Raw genomic sequence first — 19,916 nt, 5'->3', positions numbered from 1 at the left:
ACTATGCTCACATTCATTTATATCTGCAGAGAGAGATCACATCCACCATTGCTATGCTCACATTCATTTATATCTGCAGAGAGAAAGAGAGATCACATCCATTACTACGCTCACATTCATTTATATCTGCAGAGAGATCACATCCACCATTACTACGCGCACATTCATTTATATCTGCAGAGAGAGAGATCACATCCACCGTTACTACGCTCACATTCATTTATATCTGCAGAGAGAGAGAGATCACATCCATTACTATGCTCACATTCATTTATATCTGCAGAGAGAGAGATCACATCCATTACTACGCTCACATTCATTTATATCTGCAGAGAAAGAGAGATCACATCCATTACTATGCTCACATTCATTTATATCTGCAGAAAGAGAGATCACATCCACCATTACTATGCTCACATTCATTTATATCTGCAGACAGATCACATCCACCATTACTATGCTCACATTCATACACCTGCCCCAGCAGTCCCAGCAGTCTATAATGAACCATATGAGCCATCATGAACTCTCATGAATAACTACACTTACAACACAATTAATAACACCAGTGGTGCCTTGTAAAAATAGTAATTTACACAAATTACCCACAGGAGGGCAACACTAACACATTCACACTCTTCATATTCACATCAGCATCTCATGACACCATTATGGCAGTATCACAACACGATTATGGCAGTATCACGACACCATAATGGCAGTATCACGACACCATAATGGCAGTATCATGACACCATTATGGCAGTGATGAGGGCAGCCGGGCCTCACAGTTTAAACAGTTCAGACGCCCCTGAGTCTCCCGACAGCCTCTGTACAGCCCCATCCCAAATATTCAGCACCTACCCGCCACATTCTCTGCCCACCTAACCCCCCTACCCCAACCCTCAGGCCAAGGGAATAGCTGACTGTCCTCCATAGCCATGGCAACCAATCAGAACAAGTGTACACGTTCAGCTCAACCCAACCCCGACCCAGCCTCACCCCTTTAATAAACACAGGGCAAGCCACAACCTCAAACTAAGCACATCCCCCCAAACTAAAAACAATTAAATATAAATGTGTTCACTACACTACAGAAATTGTGACCACCCTTCAAAAAATGCTCAACCAATTACTGCTCTGCCTGTGTGTTGATTGACAGATGTTCAATGATAAACTGTGGTTGGGATAGGAACTAGTGAACAATTCATGGTTGATATTCATTGTTACGGTTACACGTATAGTTCCTGCTGGACATGAGCTGTTACCCAAACAGAGACATTTGACCCCACTTACTACCGACAGCCACCCCCTCCACCCTGTGATTCACTGACTGTTCCCGTCCTCAGCCCACACCATGTTTACGGCACATACCACGCAGGAACCTCCTCATTTTACCGCAGAGAGAGCTGGAGGTCACATCGCTCAGCGTGGTATTTATTTAGAGATAGCCTCTGCTGTTTCGTGTGAACATCACTGATGTGGAGCTCTGCTGTGGTGAATGGGGGTGTGAGGCAGGATCTTACTGATGTTGCTGAGGTTTGGGAGCAGCAGAGTGCTTAGTGGGAAAGACAGTAGTGCATAAGTGATGGGGTTGCAAACATGCAGGGTGGGGCCTGACAACACTGTTTTGGAAAAGGGGCCGACTATGATGAAGATGTGTGTGTAGTTCAGCTCAATTCTGATTCCACATACTCCAATTGTAAACAAAACAAATCTTAAGGAAATACACACAGATAAAAAGTCACAAACCTATGCACACACACAGAAGCATACCACAAACAAGTGCAAACTGTCACAAAAAAAAAAACCTTCACAGACACACTCACAGAGAAATACAGACATACACACTATCACACAGATACACGGACACACAAGCGCACACACAGACCTACAGTACTCTCACTCTCTCTCTCTCTCTCACACACACACACACACACACCTTTGCAGGTTTTGCCGTCAGGTTGGAGGGTGAACCCCGCGGGGCAGCTGCAGTGGACCCCAGTGGCCGTGTCCTTACAGGTCCTGTCACACCCCCCATTATTCACTGCACAGGTTTCTGGGTAGACAGAGAAAAGTAAACGACATGCCATCAACAACCTTCTAAAATACATCCTTAAACATATATTTTATGTTCTTGTGTAATTATTATCATATCATGCAGTTTCCCCTACAGAAACGTAATGCCGCCAGTAACCTTGTCTCCTCTTAATAACCACTCCAACAGGGCAGAAACATCAGAAAACAGTTATTATTGTTCCTACAATTCACATTTTGGCAGAAAAAATGCTTCATTTACCAGTTAGGAGAGTCTTAACACAATGAACAGAAGAACGCCAGCAGAGGAAGGAGCTTAGTTCTGTAGTCATGTGACCCATACAGGGAGGAGTTTTAATTCTGTAGTCATGTGACCCAGAGAGGGAGGTGCTTTGCACTGTAGGCACTAGTCATGTGACCCACATATGCTTTTGGTTCTGTATTTTGTCATTTTTGTGGTCACTGACCCCCATATTGTATCTCTCAGTTTCAGTATTCCCCCCTGCCCCAAATTGTGCCTCCTCTGACCTTGACTAACAGTTCCAGCTTTACTAAGGGGTTAATATTTTGCAACCCTACCTCGCAGTCCCATAACCCAACAGCACTATGAACCTGACCAAGCAGATGCATTCATGTTTCAATGAATCACTCAAATTTCCATTAATTTCTTGAACAGACTGAATTGTAATGGGACTGGTGTGCTCTGTTCACCCATTAGGGTATATAATTCAACAGGAAATAACAGCAGTATCAATATAATTCACTTTTACAGATTTGTATGATTTCCTCTCCATTCACCAGCATTTCACTAACAGTGGCAGTGTCTCCAGGTTTAACTGCAGACCTGGAGGTCCACAGTGTCTACAGGTTTAACTCCAAACCTGGGGGTCCAGTGTCTACAGGTTTAACTCCACCCCTGGGGGTCCACAGTGTCTACAGGTTTAACTCCAAACCTGGGGGTCCAGTGTCTACAGGTTTAACTCCACCCCTGGGGGTCCACAGTGTCTACAGGTTTAACTCCAAACCTGGGGGTCCAGTGTCTACAGGTTTAACTCCACCCCTGGGGGTCCACAGTGTCTACAGGTTTAACTCCAGACCTGGGGGTCCAGTGTCTACAGGTTTAACTCCAGACCTGGGGGTCCACAGTGTCTACAGGTTTAACTTCAGTTCTGCAGATCCTGTGTCTACAGGTTTAACTCCAGACCTGGGGGTCCAGTGTCTACAGGTTTAACTCCAGTCCTGCAGATCCAGTGTCTACAGGTTTAACTACAGTCCTGGATGGCTGCATTGCCTTTTAATGCAGCATCTGCTGGTTGACGTACTGGCCTTTTAATCAGTAGCTAAATTTGCCAATCGCTTAAGGGCTGAAACACATCAAAAAGCAGGCACAGCACCCCCTCCAGGACTGGAGTTTGTGATCCCTGTATTGAATCCAGATGTGCCACTACTCTGGCATTGAATTTATTAAACTTTCTCTGAAAACAACTGAAGTAAAAGAGCTTCCTTTCAGCTCCCAGAGGATCAGCTCCAGAGTTTTGTTTGTGTGTCGAGGACAGAGAGCCACATGACTGATGAGGTGTGAGGTCATGAGGGGTCAGAGGTCAGAGGGTAAAGTAAACCACAACTAAATGAGGAGTCATCCTTTTAAAATAAACTAGACCATAAACACAATGAGCCATTTCCTGTTGCGTGGAAACTACAGTATGACGAAAGGCATAATCGGCATGATGTGTCAGTTTCACCCTGGTGATTTAGTCACACTTATAAGAGAGAGGCAGAAAAGAATGTAAACATTATCCTTCAGAAGAAGTTACTGTATTCTTCAGAAGAATCTGGAACTGGCAATACTAGAATTTCGTAAAACTAGTTTCTCTGTCCATAAAAAGAGGACCAGGGTTAGTACAGAATTCACAATAACTTATTTTTTTTAAATGCAATCACCACATTGCATCCAGTGCAAAGGAGGAAGATGTTGAACACCTTTTGGGTTTCCCGAAAATACATAAAACGAGAAAACAAGCACAAGCAACAGACAGGAAGAGGAAGAGGAAGAGGAAGAGGGGAGTTACCCATGAGCAGCCGGCGTTTCACCCGCTTGTCCACATCAGCTAATGACGTAGCATTGAGCCCAGAGCTCTCAACTGCAGCCTCATCTCTCTCTAGAACACAGGGTAGAGGGACACAGGGAGCAGGAGGTTAACGAGGAGTCAGACTCCGTACCTTCCCCAAAGAACACCCCAAAGCCAAGAAGCTTAAACCCCCGACTGTAATTTCACCCTTTTCCAACAATCCTACAAAAACCTACAAACCTTTTGTCCGTCATTAGCCAAGAGGAAGGGGGAAGAGAGGACATTTATTTTCGAGCTGTGGAAAGTGTGTGCACACGAATGTCAGTCGGTGTATGTGTGTAGATGTGGGGTGGTACAGGCGTGGGGGGCAGTCTTAGGCCTGTACTGGTTGCCTGTTTGTCCGTAGAAAACACTGCAACTGGGCTTCAACAGCCAATCAGGAAACAAGGTTACAAAGGGAAGGGTGGGGCCACTGATGCACAAGCCACAGTGGACCAATCACAGGTCTCGGCAGTCGGAACATCATCTGATCTCCGCATCGCGTTTGTCGGGGCTGCTAACATTACGGTGGGAGAGGGTTCCAGTCCAGAAGACCGGGCTGGACATTCAGGCACCTTGTGTTTGCAGATTTTGGGTTGGTGGAAGTTCTGGGTTTTGATCAGGCTGCAGTTGAGATATCTGCTCTAATCGATACTGTACAGGAGTTTTCAAAATGGCTCTCCGCTCAGACAAGACAGGCAAACAGGAACCACACCACCAGCGTGGAAACAGATAAGCAGAGAGAGAACCACAAACACAGATGCAGCCACATATGTACACACTCACACACACGTTTTTTACATCATTCCTGGAGGGAAATGAGCTGTTAAGATAATACTGATACTGTCACTGCATCACATCTGCTGTAGTTCCAAATATATTCTGACAGCGTTCTGTGAGGCTAAAAGAGATACATTGGACTCAGTTTTCTGTTTCTTTTGGGGCCTTGGAGATGTGGAGACACATCACTTTAGCCACCGAACAATAACAGTCACTTTTAACTTCCCTCATCTCTAATATGTCTCACCTCTCATCACCAATATTCGAGGTTCTTTTTGTCTTAAAATCATTTTTTCCCTCAAGTAGAAATATTAGTTTGTTTCAAGTTACTTTGTGTACTAAGTGAAACTGTCTTAACCCATTGGCAAATCTTGAAAAGAGTAAAACCACATAAAAGAAATAGGATTTGAGTATAAATATAACACATTAATTTTTTTTTTTTTTTTTTTGCAGTGCTCGCATCACTAATATTCCCTAATGCCTAACATATCTCACCTCTAATGTCTAATATTCCCTCATCTCATATTAGACAGAAGGTATGTTCTCTTCAGTGTGAGATTTTGTTCTGCCAGAAGGTGAGGCTGTTCTATATGGTTCCCCTGTCTTGAGTGTCAGGTTCTCCTGCAGTTCTGCAGTACTTACCAACACAGGTTCTGCTGTCTGAGTGGAGCGCATAGTTCTGGTGGCAGCCACACACCGGCCCCGCCTCCATGTCATCACAGGTGTGCTGGCAGCCCCCGTTTCCATAGTTACAAGTCACTGGTAACAGAGAGGTCATGTGACAGGAACTTAAAATCATGAGCAGAAATCAGTGTAACTATAAATGTTTATAATATCTAATAATGCATATCTAATTAAACACTCTCAGTCCCAAAGAACTGAACAATATGGGGTTTAAATATGTTAATTTCAAGCCCATTATTTTGCCTCTATAGATACATACATATGCATAGACATATACAGTACTGACAAATACAAACTTTCTATATTTCACAATGTTGCAATCCAATCACACTGCAGCCAAGAATTTATTTCCAAACCCAGTGAAACTAATTAAAAAGGGGAACTGAAATTGCCTTAAATGACAACTAGCGAGCACACATTTCTGTCTGCAGTAAATAATGCTTAAACTGACAGATTACGTGTTCCAAATTATACGCTTTAGCCAGGTGTGCCATATGCTACATGCATATATACCAGAAAACAAGAACAGCGCATTTATACAGTGTGTAAGCGCTACATACACATGCAGTCCCTCTGGTTCTCTGCCAGCTCGAACCCAGGTCTGCATTCACAGGCCACACCCCCCTTGGGAGTTTCTTGACAGATATGGGCACAGCCATGGTCTTTATTCATACAGTTCATCCCGTCTGAGAGAGAGAGGGGGGCAGGGCAAGAGAGAGGGTCAAGCAAAGACACATCAAGCAAAAAAAAAACTAAGATTAAACACCGTTTCAAATTTAGAAACCATTTAAAGCATATGAAGCATTAAACAAGTGTATTTCTTCAAAATTTGTTACCAATTCTCAAGTTCAAGTTTGATTTTAGTCTGAAGATTGTTCCAACATCAAAGGTTATAAAATGCTAGACATTTCTTTCAAGCTCCTGCCTTTTTTCTGTCCCTTCCTCTCCTTTCATTCTTATAAACACACAGGAAATGTGCGAGGTGAAAACCCATCAATAATAATTTTAGGATAAAACATAATTCCTGTCTCTTAGGCGGAGACAGGCTGGTCTGTTTCCAAATGAGTTTGTTTGATTATCAGAGGCGCCCGGTTTGTCTAGACACGATTTATATGGGGTTTTTACTATAATGTTTCTTAATTAAAGCAACTGTGGATTATTTAGTTGGCAGGCATTACATTAATTACTTCCACATATAAAAATGGGAAATAAAATATGACTGGAGTGAGTAAACAGTAGACCTAACATTACACCATTCAACAAATATTCTATCCCTTTTTCATTCTAAATGTACTTTTTCTCAGGACAATAACACACATTTTCATTTATATAGTGACTGCTCTATTACACTTCTGGATCAGAAATTCAGGATGCAAGGTATACCATTACAGAAACAAGCAGACATGCAACATTAAATATGTTCAAAAAGATTTATTTTCCAAAGTGAAGAAAAATAATAATAATTTAAATCTAAAATCTCACAAACATATTATTAGGAAAAGGAAATAAACAAAACCAAATTATCTTCTATAGCTGTATTAGGTTGGAGTAATAAGGTAAACATTGGTGTCAGAATTTCCCTAGAACTGAGGAGTTTAATAGGTGAAGGGCAGTTTACATAAACCAACGATTCTTCTATCACCGAAAGTCCACGCTCAGCTCTAATTTACCGTCACATTTCCCTCAACGCGGAGAGACAGGATGCGTTTACTGAACGGGGGTCGTTGCCCCGTGTTTTTCTTTCTTAATTGAACAAAGCCGCCTTCACACAACCCTTTATTCTGCTGGCCGACGAGACGGCTTCCTAGAAAGGGCCGCTGTCCAAACCAATCAACTCGAGTGTTATTTCACGGCCGGGCGCTGGGCTGAACTCGGCGCGAGAGCTGCTTGCTGAGTGACACATTTTCCGCGGACACCACGCCATTCCCACTGTAGCCACCTTTTCATGTGGCTCTGCGGCTGGCCCAAGCGTTTCTATACGAGCATGCACATGTGCCAGAAAACTTTAATGTGCCCGCGTTTAAATCTTAATTAAAAGAAAAACCTGACCACGGACCGGAGTCGTACGTGCGCAACTCGTAAGTAGCACGGTGGAATTATTTTTCCGAAGCCGATGGATCTTGAGAAAGGACGGGCAAATCATAACGAACATACAACACTTTCAAACCAATCTGAAAGTGTTTTCCTCAATCAGTAGACGGTATATAGAATGCGTTGTGTATTCTTGCCATCCATCCGTTAGACAAGTTTGCTGAGATACAATTTCAAATAGGAAATGGCAGCACGCGACCATACTGTATATTCTAGCTGAACGAATGTACAGCTTTCATAAAAATCTAGGTTAGTGGGAGGAAACATGAACTGGTCATAAACATTATTTCACAAACACCACATGAAAAATAATCTAGAAATCAACAGTAAAAGTAGCACACTGGCACTGATTTCATTCACATCTTTATGAATAAAACTTTGGAATGGCGCAGACAGTAGGCCTTTATTTGTCCGTTCTCAGAGTAGTGAGTAACTAGCCTCTTGGGTTGAGCACTTGCTGTGAAAATCTTCTCAGGTCACCACTGATGGCGTGGCACATGCACGCACACACACGTCCGTACGGTCTGCATGGTGTTGGCCAAATCCTAACTGAAGTGAGGAATTCTGATTCAGGCTTCAATTCAAAGCTTTCATTCTCAAAGCTTTTACTGTACACTGGGCTTCCAGCAGGGTAGCCATTACTGCCCCGAAAGCATTAATGCCCCTAAATCACTACTGCCCCGAGGCCAGTGTTTCCTGACCATTTTCCTCCTTGGAAAGTGTGCTGTGGAAAGTACAGAAAGCACAGAATCTCATGGCACACCACGCTCAAAACTGAGCGACCTACTGACATTCTCATCTGCTGGCCTAAATGGTTTCAGAGTATTAATTACCTGATATTAATTTTAATGACATTTATTTAGACTTTTGTGACATTTCAGTTTTTTTAATTTACATTTTTACATTTCACATAAAAAAAAAAAAAAATTTCACACGGAACACCTGCCATCACACTTGAGTGCCATGGCACACCAGTTGGGAAACTCTGCCCTAGACCATTCACGCTCCGAACCTTTAGTAACCATCAGTACAAGATTATCAGGGGCACAGAGGCACAGTTTGGTGGTATGTATTAAAATATGAAACAGGAATAGTCAGACACACCCCTTCCCAACCCTCCCTCTACTAAACGGCATTTTAATGAAACGCTGCCAGTTCCTCTCTGTACTGCTATAGTATTCAGTCATGGTTTTCAATGAGAGCCTTTCTTCAGATGAGAACCTCTCTTCCCACAACCTTTCCATTCCTCTACACATACACACACACACGTACACACGCAAACGGAACATACACTCTGTTTCAGACACCATTTTCTTCAACCTACATGTTGAAGGCATGTTAGATTTCCTCGTCCAGTAAAGCTTCTGGTGATGTCATACATGTGGCCAGAGCAGGAGCAGGAGAGAGGCATTAAAGTGCTTTATATCTGATCTTGCTGCCTCTGTGTTTATATTTAAAGCGCATACACTATGACTGAGGGAAAGCTGGGCAGGAAACTCTCTGTGGCTTCAACCGAACCCAGCTGCCCATTAGCCACCAAGGAAAGAAAAAAAAGAAAAAAGGCTCAGATCTCAGATATAAATATCAGCGGTTTGATCAGTTAAGCTCACCGTGTGTGTGTGTGTGTGTGTGTGTGTGTGTGTGTGTGTGCGTGTGCGTGTATGTGTGTGCGTGTGCGTGCGTGTGGGTGCGTGTGTGACTGTGTGTGTGTCCTTGGTAAGAGTGTGTTCTTGTTGACCGTGTTGTTTTATTTGTTTGGCTGCAGAACAGGAGTCACTCAGAGTGGTAACCCTTCAACACACGTAAAACACTTCCACTCACCAAAGACAAACTTTCTTCTAAAAATACCCTGGAAAGTCTCAGAGAAAGCCACAACCAATATTTACCCTGAAAGGCCCGGTCCATTCCAGCCCAATCGACAGGGACCTTATTTCAAAGCTTTTCCTGTGAAAAACAATATTTAACCAAAGTATTTTTACATGACGGATGAATTTACAGGGGAGAACTGAGGTCTGAAATAGACGTGATGAGGCTTTCAGAATGTGCCTTTGGTCAGGTAGCATTTCGAGCATCCGGCCCCCTCCAGCATTTTGGTGAACCCTTCCTGTGTATGCTAATCTACCTGGACAGGCCATACATGTTTACAGCTGGGGTCAGGTAAAGGTCTACCCCTGACTCAAGCAGAGCACAGTTGGAAAGATTTGAGAGATAAAGTATGATTTTAAAGAATGGTTACATACTCGGCTAAGATTATTTATCCATGCTGCTCATAATCTTACAGTACTATGCACCTTACCTGGCTGCTCATAACCTTGCAGTACTATGAGCCTGACCAGGCTGCTCATAACCTTACAGCACTATGAGTCTGACCAGGCTGCTCATAACATTACAGGACTATGAAGCTAAACAGGCTGCTCATAACCTTATGGTAGTATATTTACTTCTCCAGTAAATATATTCCACATCTAGTGTAAATATTCTTCTGATCCTGAAAGAAGCCAGTGGTTTGTATTCATTCCGTAGACACAGCCAATCCTCTGTTAGAACAGTGAAATCACTTCCTGTGCGGAGGGAGCACACAGGGAGGCAAATCGCAACGTTTAAGTAAAGAAAAAAACCTGGTATGTGTAAAAGAAGTCAAACAGAAATGTGAATACCAGCAGCTGCCCAGACCCTTGATTAGAGCGGAATGATTGAAGTTGTCAGTTAACGGGGCTCATTACACTCCTTGCAGGCTCAAAATTTGCCTGTATTTCCCCCACTATTCACCTGTCTTTCAGGATATCTCAGATTCACCTTCAGGTGTGAGGATAATGGATATCTCAGACTCACCCTCAGGTGTGGGGACAGTGGACATCTCATACTGACACTTGTGCGAGGATAATGGATATCTCAAACTCACCGTGTGGGGATAATGGATATCTCACACTAACCTTCAGGTGTGAGGATAAGGCATATCTCACACTAACCTTCAGGTGTGAGGATAAGGGATATCTCACACTAACCTTCAGGTGTGAGGATAAGGGATATCTCACACTAACCTTCAGGCGTGAGGATAAGGGATATCTCACACTAACCTTCAGGCGTGAGGATAAGGGATATCTCACACTAACCTTCAGGCGTGAGGATAATGGATATCTCACACTAACCTTCAGGTGTGAGGATAAGGGATATCTCACACTAACCTTCAGGTGTGAGGATAAGGGATATCTCACACTAACCTTCAGGTGTGAGGATAATGGATATCTCACACTAACCTTCAGGTGTGAGGATAAGGGATATCTCACACTAACCTTCAGGTGTGAGGATAAGGTACATCTCATACTGACACTCATGTGTGAGGATAATGGATATCTCAGACTCACCCTCAGAGCGGTGGATGCAGGTGTGCTGGTTGTAGCTCAGGAAGAACCCCACGTTACACAGGCACTCGTAGCTTCCCATGGTGTTCACACAGATCTGCTGGCAACCGCCGTTGTTGTCCAGACACTCATCTACATCTGCAGCACAAAGCAGAGAGGGAACATGGTCAGAGAGAGAGAGAGAGAGAGAGAGAGAGAGAGAGAGAGAGAGAGAACATGGTCAGAGAGAGAGAGAGAGAGAGAAGGAGAGAACACAGTCAGAGAGAGAACACAGTCAGAGAGAGAGAGAGAGAGAGAGAGAGAGAGAGAGAGAGAACACAGTCAGAGAGAGAGAGAGAGAACACGGTCAGAGAGAGAGAGAGAGAACACAGTCAGAGAGAGAACACGGTTAGAGAGAGACAGAGAACACAGTCAGTGAGAGAGAGAACACACAGAGAGAGAGAGAGAACAGAGAGAGAGAGAGAGAGAGAGAGAGAGAACACAGTCACAGAGAGGGAGAACACAGTCAGAGAGAGAGAGAGAACTACATTGTGTAGTTCTACAGTTGTGTAGTTCTACAGTATTTTTATTTTAATACAACAATGCTTTGTGGTCAGAGAGAGAGAGAGAACACGGTCAGAGAGAGAGAGAGAACACAGTCAGAGAGAGACAGAGAACACGGTGAGTGTGAGAGAGAGAGAGAGAGAGAACATGGTCAGAGAGAGAGAGAATGCGGTCAGAGAGAGAGAACATGGTCAGAAATACTACCTGTACAACTACAGTATATGCATGGTTTCAGAATCAGAAGAGCGGGGGGTAATTGCACCCATTTGTAGCAGAAATGCAAAACCTTTCCTTTCAATGTCAACAAGTTGATTTGACCCATTGAAAAGCATATGGAGAAATACAAAGACCTGATAGTTTATTCATGTTCAACACACAGTCAAGTGAGAAATCAGAGACGACTTTAAAAAGGCCAATTTCCCAGCACAAGCTTTTTAAAAGACAACAGGATAGACGGGTGAAATTGTGCTGATCTCCTCTCTGAGTTATTCCGTCAGAGTTATTCCGAGAAGAACTTTCTTTAAGTAACTGTTCACCGCCAAGAGGCCAGTGCTCACTCCATCACTGTGTCAAATATCTACAGCACTCTCCTCACCTTTCTGCAACACTCATAACCTTTCCACAACACTCTTAAGTGCAATGCCAAACTAGGGTTTCAGGACAATGTGAACACTGCACTGTACATAAAGGGAGAGAAAAAGAGACCGGGTGAAAGAGATACAGAGGAACAGGGAAGGAGGGAGGAGAAAAACTGAATGAAAGGGAAAGAGAGAGGGGAGTGAGAATCCTAGTGGCTGTCACAGAGAAAGTGGGTGCGTGTTGTTTGCGTGTTTAGTTTACAGGCGCGGTGCTTTGTTCCTGTATTTGGGTGTTTAGCTTGCTGGCGGTGAGCTCTGTTCCTGTGTTTGGGTTTCACATTGAGGTGGTACCAGCACCGGCCTGCTAGTCGGGTCACCACGCTGCAGAACTTTGAGGAACCCTCCGGCCGGGTCAGGTCAGGTGCCCAAATCCACATCAAAGCGCGGCATTCTAGTTCAAGGTGAGGACACGTCCTCAAACACGTGGCATGCTACTCTACAGGCTGCTGGGTCTGTGTTGAGTTCATGTTGGAATATAAACTCAGCTTCATAACAGCTAATAGCTGCTATACTCCATTCTATGCTATACCCATTCTTATCTTGTTACAGTACATTATCTGCAACAGACCACAGCATTACTGTACTATTGACACAAATTCTCAATGCCAGTGGTAACCAACCTTGTTCCTGGAGAAAGCCTGTAGGCTTTCACTCCAATCCCAAGAAAACACACCTCATTCAACAGTTAGAGATCTTGTTGAGCTGCTAATTAGTATAGTCAGGTGTGCCAAATTAGGATTAAAAAGAAAACCTACAGGATGGTAGATCTCCAGGAACATGGTTGGTTACCACTACTCTAGGCTGATCAGATACACTGATACTTCCATCAAGTGCAATGCTATGACAGTGGATGCTCTGTTCTGTAATACACCACCAGAAAGCCCTGTTACCAACTAGAACCTCCAGTAGTTATGAAGCAAAGAGGACAGCAGAAATGCAGGAGCTGACTATCTGGTGAGTCTATGGTATCTGTCATACTGATTGACAGGGAGCAGGAAATGTTCCATTTAGACATCACAGCCAAGGCTATGGAAGGACTGGAAGTGGAGCAACCTGACCGGAACCTGACAGCCATTTTAAAAGTAAATGAGAGCCAGACTGTATGACACACTGTAGCCATTTCCGCTCACAGATTCCAAATGTAAGAATTGTTTATGAAATATTGTGTATACACGACCGGTTCACACTTTCGGGCTAGAGTACCAGATCAAAAGAGCGCTGAGATGAAGCATGCTTTTGAACGTCATTCTCAGCTGCCTGTGTTTACATATCGCGCAGAGAACCCACTGTTCTGGGTTAATAGGAGGTTGGAAGTAACTGCTCAGTGTAATAGACTCAAAGGGGGTAGCATATTTAGTCATATTCTTGCTTGGGGAGGGATTGCTGTCAGCGGGCATCCATGACTCATCGCTCATGAGCACCCCCCTCTGGTCAGCACAAGCTGCATATGAAGTGACCTCCTCAAGTGTTCAACTGGACTGCGGAAAAAAAGGTTCTCGTCCTATGATTTTTGACCCAATTAAACATCGGAGAATCACAAGAGCCTTCATTCAGGGGCCAATTCGATGATGCTCTTTGTTTTAAACAGTTTTTGAAACCACCTGTACAAGACAGCCAACTGTGCACGCTTTGCAACCACTACATTACATTACATATATATATACAGTAAATATTATATATTAAACCATGGATTGTGTTCATTGTGTTGCGTGAGCCAAATAAGTACAAACTGGAAGCTTGGGCTCTTGCATATTCTGACCGACATCGACCAGCAACCAGGCCCCTATAGTCTCCCCCTCCTATAGCCTCCTTTTCAGATATTTTAAATATTTTCCAGTTCCAGCCTGTCATGCCCCCGTACTGCGAACAGGTCATGTCAAACATACTTTTGTCTGGAACATAACTAAATATTTATTGTCGTGAGTCCGTTTCCCCAGTCATTTCCGTATTTATTGTTTGTTCCGGTGCTTTCCGTGAACGTCTCGCTGTAAACGCTGTCCCTTCCTTCTCGTCATCTGCAGTCCCTCTGCCCCCTGAACTGTGTCAAGCTTTACTGCTCTCAGGCCATCGATCCTCAAACTACAGCACCTCTGCTTTGTTTGACTAGGATTTAGGCTGTGCAAATGTTTATTTGGACCTGTCTGAAAACGTACAGAGAGTTAGAGAGAGAAAGAGGGAAACATAATATCTCGAATTGGCAATCTTATGGAGAGAGACAGCAAGTGAACATTTAAGCAAAAACCTTATCTACAGCTTGCCACTTTGACACTGCAAAAAACAATTTTTCCCCATTCAAGTACAAAATATTACCTTGTTTTAAGTTACAGTTTGCTTCACAAGCGAGATTTTCTTACCCCATTTGCAAATCTTGAATTGAGTAAAACTGTCTCCCCTTATTGGCAATATTTTTGTCTTATTTAGAAAAAATAGATTTGACTTATATTTTGTTTTTTGCAGTGGCGGTAGTGGTTAGGAAACTGAGCTCAACAATTCGGTATCCGAATGGAGGATGTTGCTTCCTCTCTGACGTAGAGAGGAATGAGAGAGATAGAGGGAGAGAGAGAGAGGGAGCGAGAGAATTTTAAAAGAAAACAAACCAGCACCAGCCCTAAAAAGGGCCAAATTATCACCATATTGGGCCCAGCTGCCTCCGGGATAGAATACTGTAAATAAACAGTTTAATAACAAAGGGAACTATAGCAGATCTCTTTAATCACAGCCCTATTAGCCAATCTTAAATCAGTTAGGGTCCTGACTTGCTGTCATGAAGCATCTGGAAGTCTATGGAATTACTTCTTCTGAGACAGAGAGCGGTTTTATTTCACGCTTTTATTTTTGTTCTGTGCTTATTTCACCTCCCACCAAAGTGCTGGAGGTTTCTGCCCATCATTACTGAGAGAACGAGGGAGGCAGGGAGGGAGAGAAGGAGAGAGGGGAGAAGGAGTTTGAAGGAGAGCGGGAGAGTAGTAGGAGTTTTTTTGTAGTTTCTATGGTAATTATAATTTATAATACTGTTCTACTTTATAATGATTGTAATTAATCCCCTTACCCCACCTTATCATGCTCGGCTGAATTAATTGGGTACTTCGTTTTGAAAAAGTTTGAACTTAAATTCTAGACACATTTTAGGTAGATGCAACGTGTGAAGAGTTAACAGCTCGTTTAATTAAAACCGATTGTGTCATTGGTAGCGTAATGAACATTCAATTACATGCTGTTGAGCTGGATTCCAGTGTTTGCTTTGAAGTTAGGTTTGGACTGTCAAAGGAAATACACATCAGTTTGTGGAAAGAATGGAGGTAATTGCTATTAAGCTGCGAGTCGTATGCAACCTCTTTTTCCCACCAGGATGTACTCGACTCTACACTTTAATTAGTGGAGGGGCCACAACGCTGTGACACAGATGTGTGTGTTTACCACGTTTGAGCAGACGGGGGTGGGGTGGGGAGAGGGGGTGGAGGAGAGGGGGGCAGCGGGACTCTGTTAACACCTCACGGTTTTTGAACACTTTGTGTCTGAAAATAGCACTAAACTCCGCAATAAATCTTTTTCTTCATGCGTAGATCCGTGAAACAGCCACCAAGCGGACGTCTAACAAGTGGGGAGACTGATCATCTGCAGTCACTTAAACAGAATAGGAAAGGGAGGACAGTCGAAGACAGAACAACAGGGATGGAAGCCATATATTTTTATACACTCAGTGAGCACTTTAAGTTTTTATTACTTATTTTATAGACTATTCATTTCATCTTCTGCTGCTGTACCCTATCCACTTAGAGGTTTGACGCATGTGTTTAGAGATGCTCTTCTGCATACCACTGTGGTAATGTGTGGTCATTTGCGATACTGTCACCTTCCTGTCAGCTTTGACCAGTCTGGCCATTTTCCTCTGACCCCTCTCATTAACAAGGCATTTCTGCCCACAGAACTACTGGATGTTTTTGGTTTTTCGCATCATTGTCTGTAAACTCTAGAGGCTATTGTGTGTGAAAATCCCAGGAGATCAGCAGTTTGGCACTAACAATCATTCCATTCCATTCTCATATTTATTCCAAAATCTGATGTTTGGTCTGAACAACTGAATCTCTTGACCATGTCTGCATGTATGTATGCATTGAGTTGCTGCCACATGATTGGCTGATTTGCATTAACAAGGTCGTGTACAGGCCTACCTAATAAAGTGGTCACTGAATGTACATTAGAAACATTGATAATTGATAACTTTCTTATTTAATGTGATTTTGTCCACTTTATACTCAGGCATACAGACACTAGCCAGCTCAGTTTCTGATTACATACTGAATACCGTCAAAGAGGGCAGGGTTGAAGTGGGCAAGATTTCTGTGACATTGTGAGTTAATCATTCAGGACGTTGTTGCATGTACATTCCCTTGAGACACTAGAGGTGGACACCATTGGATACATTGACATGCTCACGCTGTGCTTGCTTCTGAAACCGTGGAAACAGGGGGCAGAGAGTTCTGCTTCACACCAATGTGATGAACACACCCAGCTCTGGGGTGCGCTCAGTTCATATGAGACAACACTGTCTGCTGTGTCTTCTCAGTCACCACACATGAAAAACAGTTAGAAGAGTACAATCTCCCAAAACAAAGTAAGAACAAGAATGAGCTTATCTCTGGGAACTGGAAAAATGTCCTGGCTAAATTCCCAACCTGGCTCTCTCAACCTGTCGCCTAATCATCCCCTGATTTAATTGGCTGAGAAAATTGTTCTGTCCCTCTCCACCTCAGCTGATGTACACTCAGTGAGCACTTTATTAGGTATTTATTAGACTTATTTTTTACACTAATTCCGCTGCTTTAGCCTATCCACTTTAAGGTTTAATGTGTTGTGTGTTCAGAGATGCTGTTCTGCATACCACTGTTTTAATGCATGGTCATTTGCGTTATGTCACCTTCCTGTCAGCTTCAACCAGTCCGGCCCTTCCCCTCTGACGTCTTTCATTAACAATGCATTTTTGCCTGCACTGGATGTTTTTTGTTTTTCGCACCATTCATGACGGGAAGACACACACAGCCTTGCTCTCTAGCGGTCAGTGGAGAAGGCCAGGACCCTGCAGGCTAGCGGAGGTACGTACCCAGGCAGTTGTGCCCATCGTGTGCCAGGGAGAAGCCGTCGTAGCAGGTGCACCTGTAGTTTCCCGGGAGGTTTATGCACTCATGGACACAGCCTCCAGTGTAGTCATTATCACACTCGTCCGCATCTGACAGACATGCAGAGAGATAGCTAGTCAACAGTCAATGAGGAATGAGGCTGTGGAACAGGAACACAACATTATATAATAATAATTTGTTATATAGCAGAAGCTTTTACCAAAAACGACTTACAGTTGATTAGACTAAGCAGGGGACAATCCCCTCTGAAACAATGTGGGGTTAAAGGCCCAACAGCTGTTGGTGGTGTTGGTGGCTACACCAGGGCTTGAACCACCAACCTTCCAGGTCCCAGTGAAGTACCTTAGCCACTAGGCTAGTCCATATGTCATGCCAGTAAAGCACTTTGACATTTACATTGAGAGAGAGCGAGAGAAAGAGATTGGGGAGGGACAGCAGTGGAGAGAGGGTGTTCGCTAGACAACTAGCCCCCTGCAGAGAGGCTTCCGGAACCACGCTTAGCTGCTGACATGTACCCGCTGCTCCCTGACTGTCTCCAGTTCAGCCTCCGCCATTTCCGCAGGTTTCTCGCACGGCTCTAATCCTACAGGAAATGCTCGCGCTGTGCGTCCCGCCACCTCGGGATTAGACCCTGCCCCCAGGGCCCCTGGGATAGCGGAGGCTGTCTGAAGTATGCGGCCTAATTAAAAGGCTCCCGATGTGACTGAGCTTCCTGAGTTCCGACAGGTGAGAGCAGGTGAAATCAGAGTGAGTCTCAACTGAGCAGACTGAAGTTCCCACTCAAGGTCAAAGCAGGTGACACTGTGACTCAAACAATGTTTGGAACAGACTGTCACTCAAACGATATACAGTATGTAACAAACCGTTAACTTCAAACCCACATATGTTACAGTACAGCTTTGCTCCTACAGTGTACATATGCACAGAACCCAGTGAGATTTTTCTTTGTACGCATGTTGTCGCTGAGCAAGACACCTAAACCTCAATTGCTCCTGATGAGCTCCGTTGATATGTGTGTTTGTGTGTCAATGGGTGAAAGGGCATCAATTGTACAGCGCTTTGGATAAAGGCACTACATAAGTGCAGACATTTACCATTTTACAGCCTCAGTGCTCAGCGCCCAGCCCCTATGTGATTGGTGAACAGGCATTCAACACCATCAACTGAGCCTAACCCCTTCTGAGCTTAGTCAATTCATCTGTGATAATGAAAAATTATAACAGATGAACAATTCAAAAGAAACAACAAAAAAAAAGAACACTTCAAGAATCCAAATCAGGCTCCTTTGTACACACACACACAAACAGCTTGTTTTGTTACTCTACTGTAAGTTGACTAGACGCATTTGCACAGGTCCAGCATACTCACCTTCACAGTGCTTCCCGTCCCCCTGGTACCCCGCTTTGCAAATGCATTTATAGGATTGGGGCGTATTCTGGCATAGAGCGTCGATGTGACAGTCATCCGTGGCTTCGGAACATTCGTCTACATCTGGACGGAACCACAGAGATCACCACGGGAACGACTGTCAAACGTCATTCGAATGAAAGCAGATGCAAATAAAACCATTATGGCATGGCAAACGCACATAAGGACGGCTCGTAAACGAGACTCCGAGGGGGGGGGGTCCCGGACAAAGGGGGGCGGGGGGGCGGAGGTGGGGCGAGAAAAACAAAAAAAAACAACAGACAGACAGCCCACAATTCCACAAGCTTTTAAAAACAGCCCAATCACTAAAATTCGAATTGAAAAAACTGATGTCGCAAGACGCGGCCCACTGCACTCTAAAAAAATGGATCCAATAGGAACCCTGTGATTCCATAGCTATAATACATGTCGGGAAAAATGGTTAATTGTCTGGGAGTGTTCACACTTTACATTAAAAACAGAGGGTTCCATAATGAACTAAAAAGGGCTCCGCTACTAATCAAGCCAAAGAACCCTTTCAGAACCCTTTTTTTATTTTATAGCCTGATCGTCATGACGCACGCAAAGAATCTAATAAGCATTATCAAGTAACAGGCCTATTATCGTGACATAACTAGGCTAATATAATAGAGCCCACGCCTGCTGTCCCATCTTCGTACTCTTCCGCCTCCAAATGAGTAACCCAGAAATATCAATCAAGGCAACAATAATCCATCTTCCAAGCGACGGGTGCCTTTTTCAGTCAAACGAGCCATTCTGCGAGCGGTCCCTTATCTGATCCGTCAGATATCAGTCACCGCTAGCTGAGCCACTTACATCTGGTGCTAATCCGAGCGCACCGTGCGGTTAATAGCCTCTCATCCAGTTTATAATTGGCGAGAAAAAAGTGGTCTGCGTTCAAGAGAAAACGGGCACGCGTCTCTGTTTTTAACTCCGTCCGCAAGCATTTGCGCCAGACTGAAATTTCTGTTAACTTGCTGCTCTCAATCTCGCTGTTAATAGTTCAAAAATAAAATGTCTGGTGGCCAAGAGTTACAAAGTAAGCCTCTCATTTATTTATTCTCAGAAAGCCCAATGCTCCACGGTGCGCAGGCACATAAAGTCTGC

The 19,916-nt window shown here is 43.8% G+C and overlaps 1 protein-coding gene across 2 annotated transcripts in view; it reads right to left on the bottom strand.

The window, feature by feature from the left end:
* The window catches only part of LOC133135040 (signal peptide, CUB and EGF-like domain-containing protein 1), a 31,521-nt gene that overhangs the window by 10,268 nt on the left and 1,337 nt on the right, over positions 1-19,916 (bottom strand). Inside the window, exons 2-8 of one of the 2 annotated variants that reach the window (XM_061251790.1) lie at positions 18,750-18,872; positions 17,345-17,470; positions 11,066-11,200; positions 6,170-6,295; positions 5,568-5,684; positions 4,107-4,196; positions 1,943-2,059 (exon numbers count right to left, since the gene is read on the bottom strand). In XM_061251790.1, the coding sequence (XP_061107774.1) occupies positions 1,943-2,059; positions 4,107-4,196; positions 5,568-5,684; positions 6,170-6,295; positions 11,066-11,200; positions 17,345-17,470; positions 18,750-18,872 (834 nt within the window). The remainder of the gene's footprint in view (positions 1-1,942; positions 2,060-4,106; positions 4,197-5,567; positions 5,685-6,169; positions 6,296-11,065; positions 11,201-17,344; positions 17,471-18,749; positions 18,873-19,916) is intronic. The other variant, XM_061251791.1, reaches the window with a different exon arrangement.

Source organism: Conger conger, chromosome 8, assembly GCF_963514075.1.
Source record: "Conger conger chromosome 8, fConCon1.1, whole genome shotgun sequence".
Taxonomy (NCBI): domain Eukaryota; kingdom Metazoa; phylum Chordata; class Actinopteri; order Anguilliformes; family Congridae; genus Conger; species Conger conger.
The sequence above is the reverse complement of the archived record's forward strand: the minus strand, read 5'-3'. Positions and strand labels throughout refer to the sequence as shown.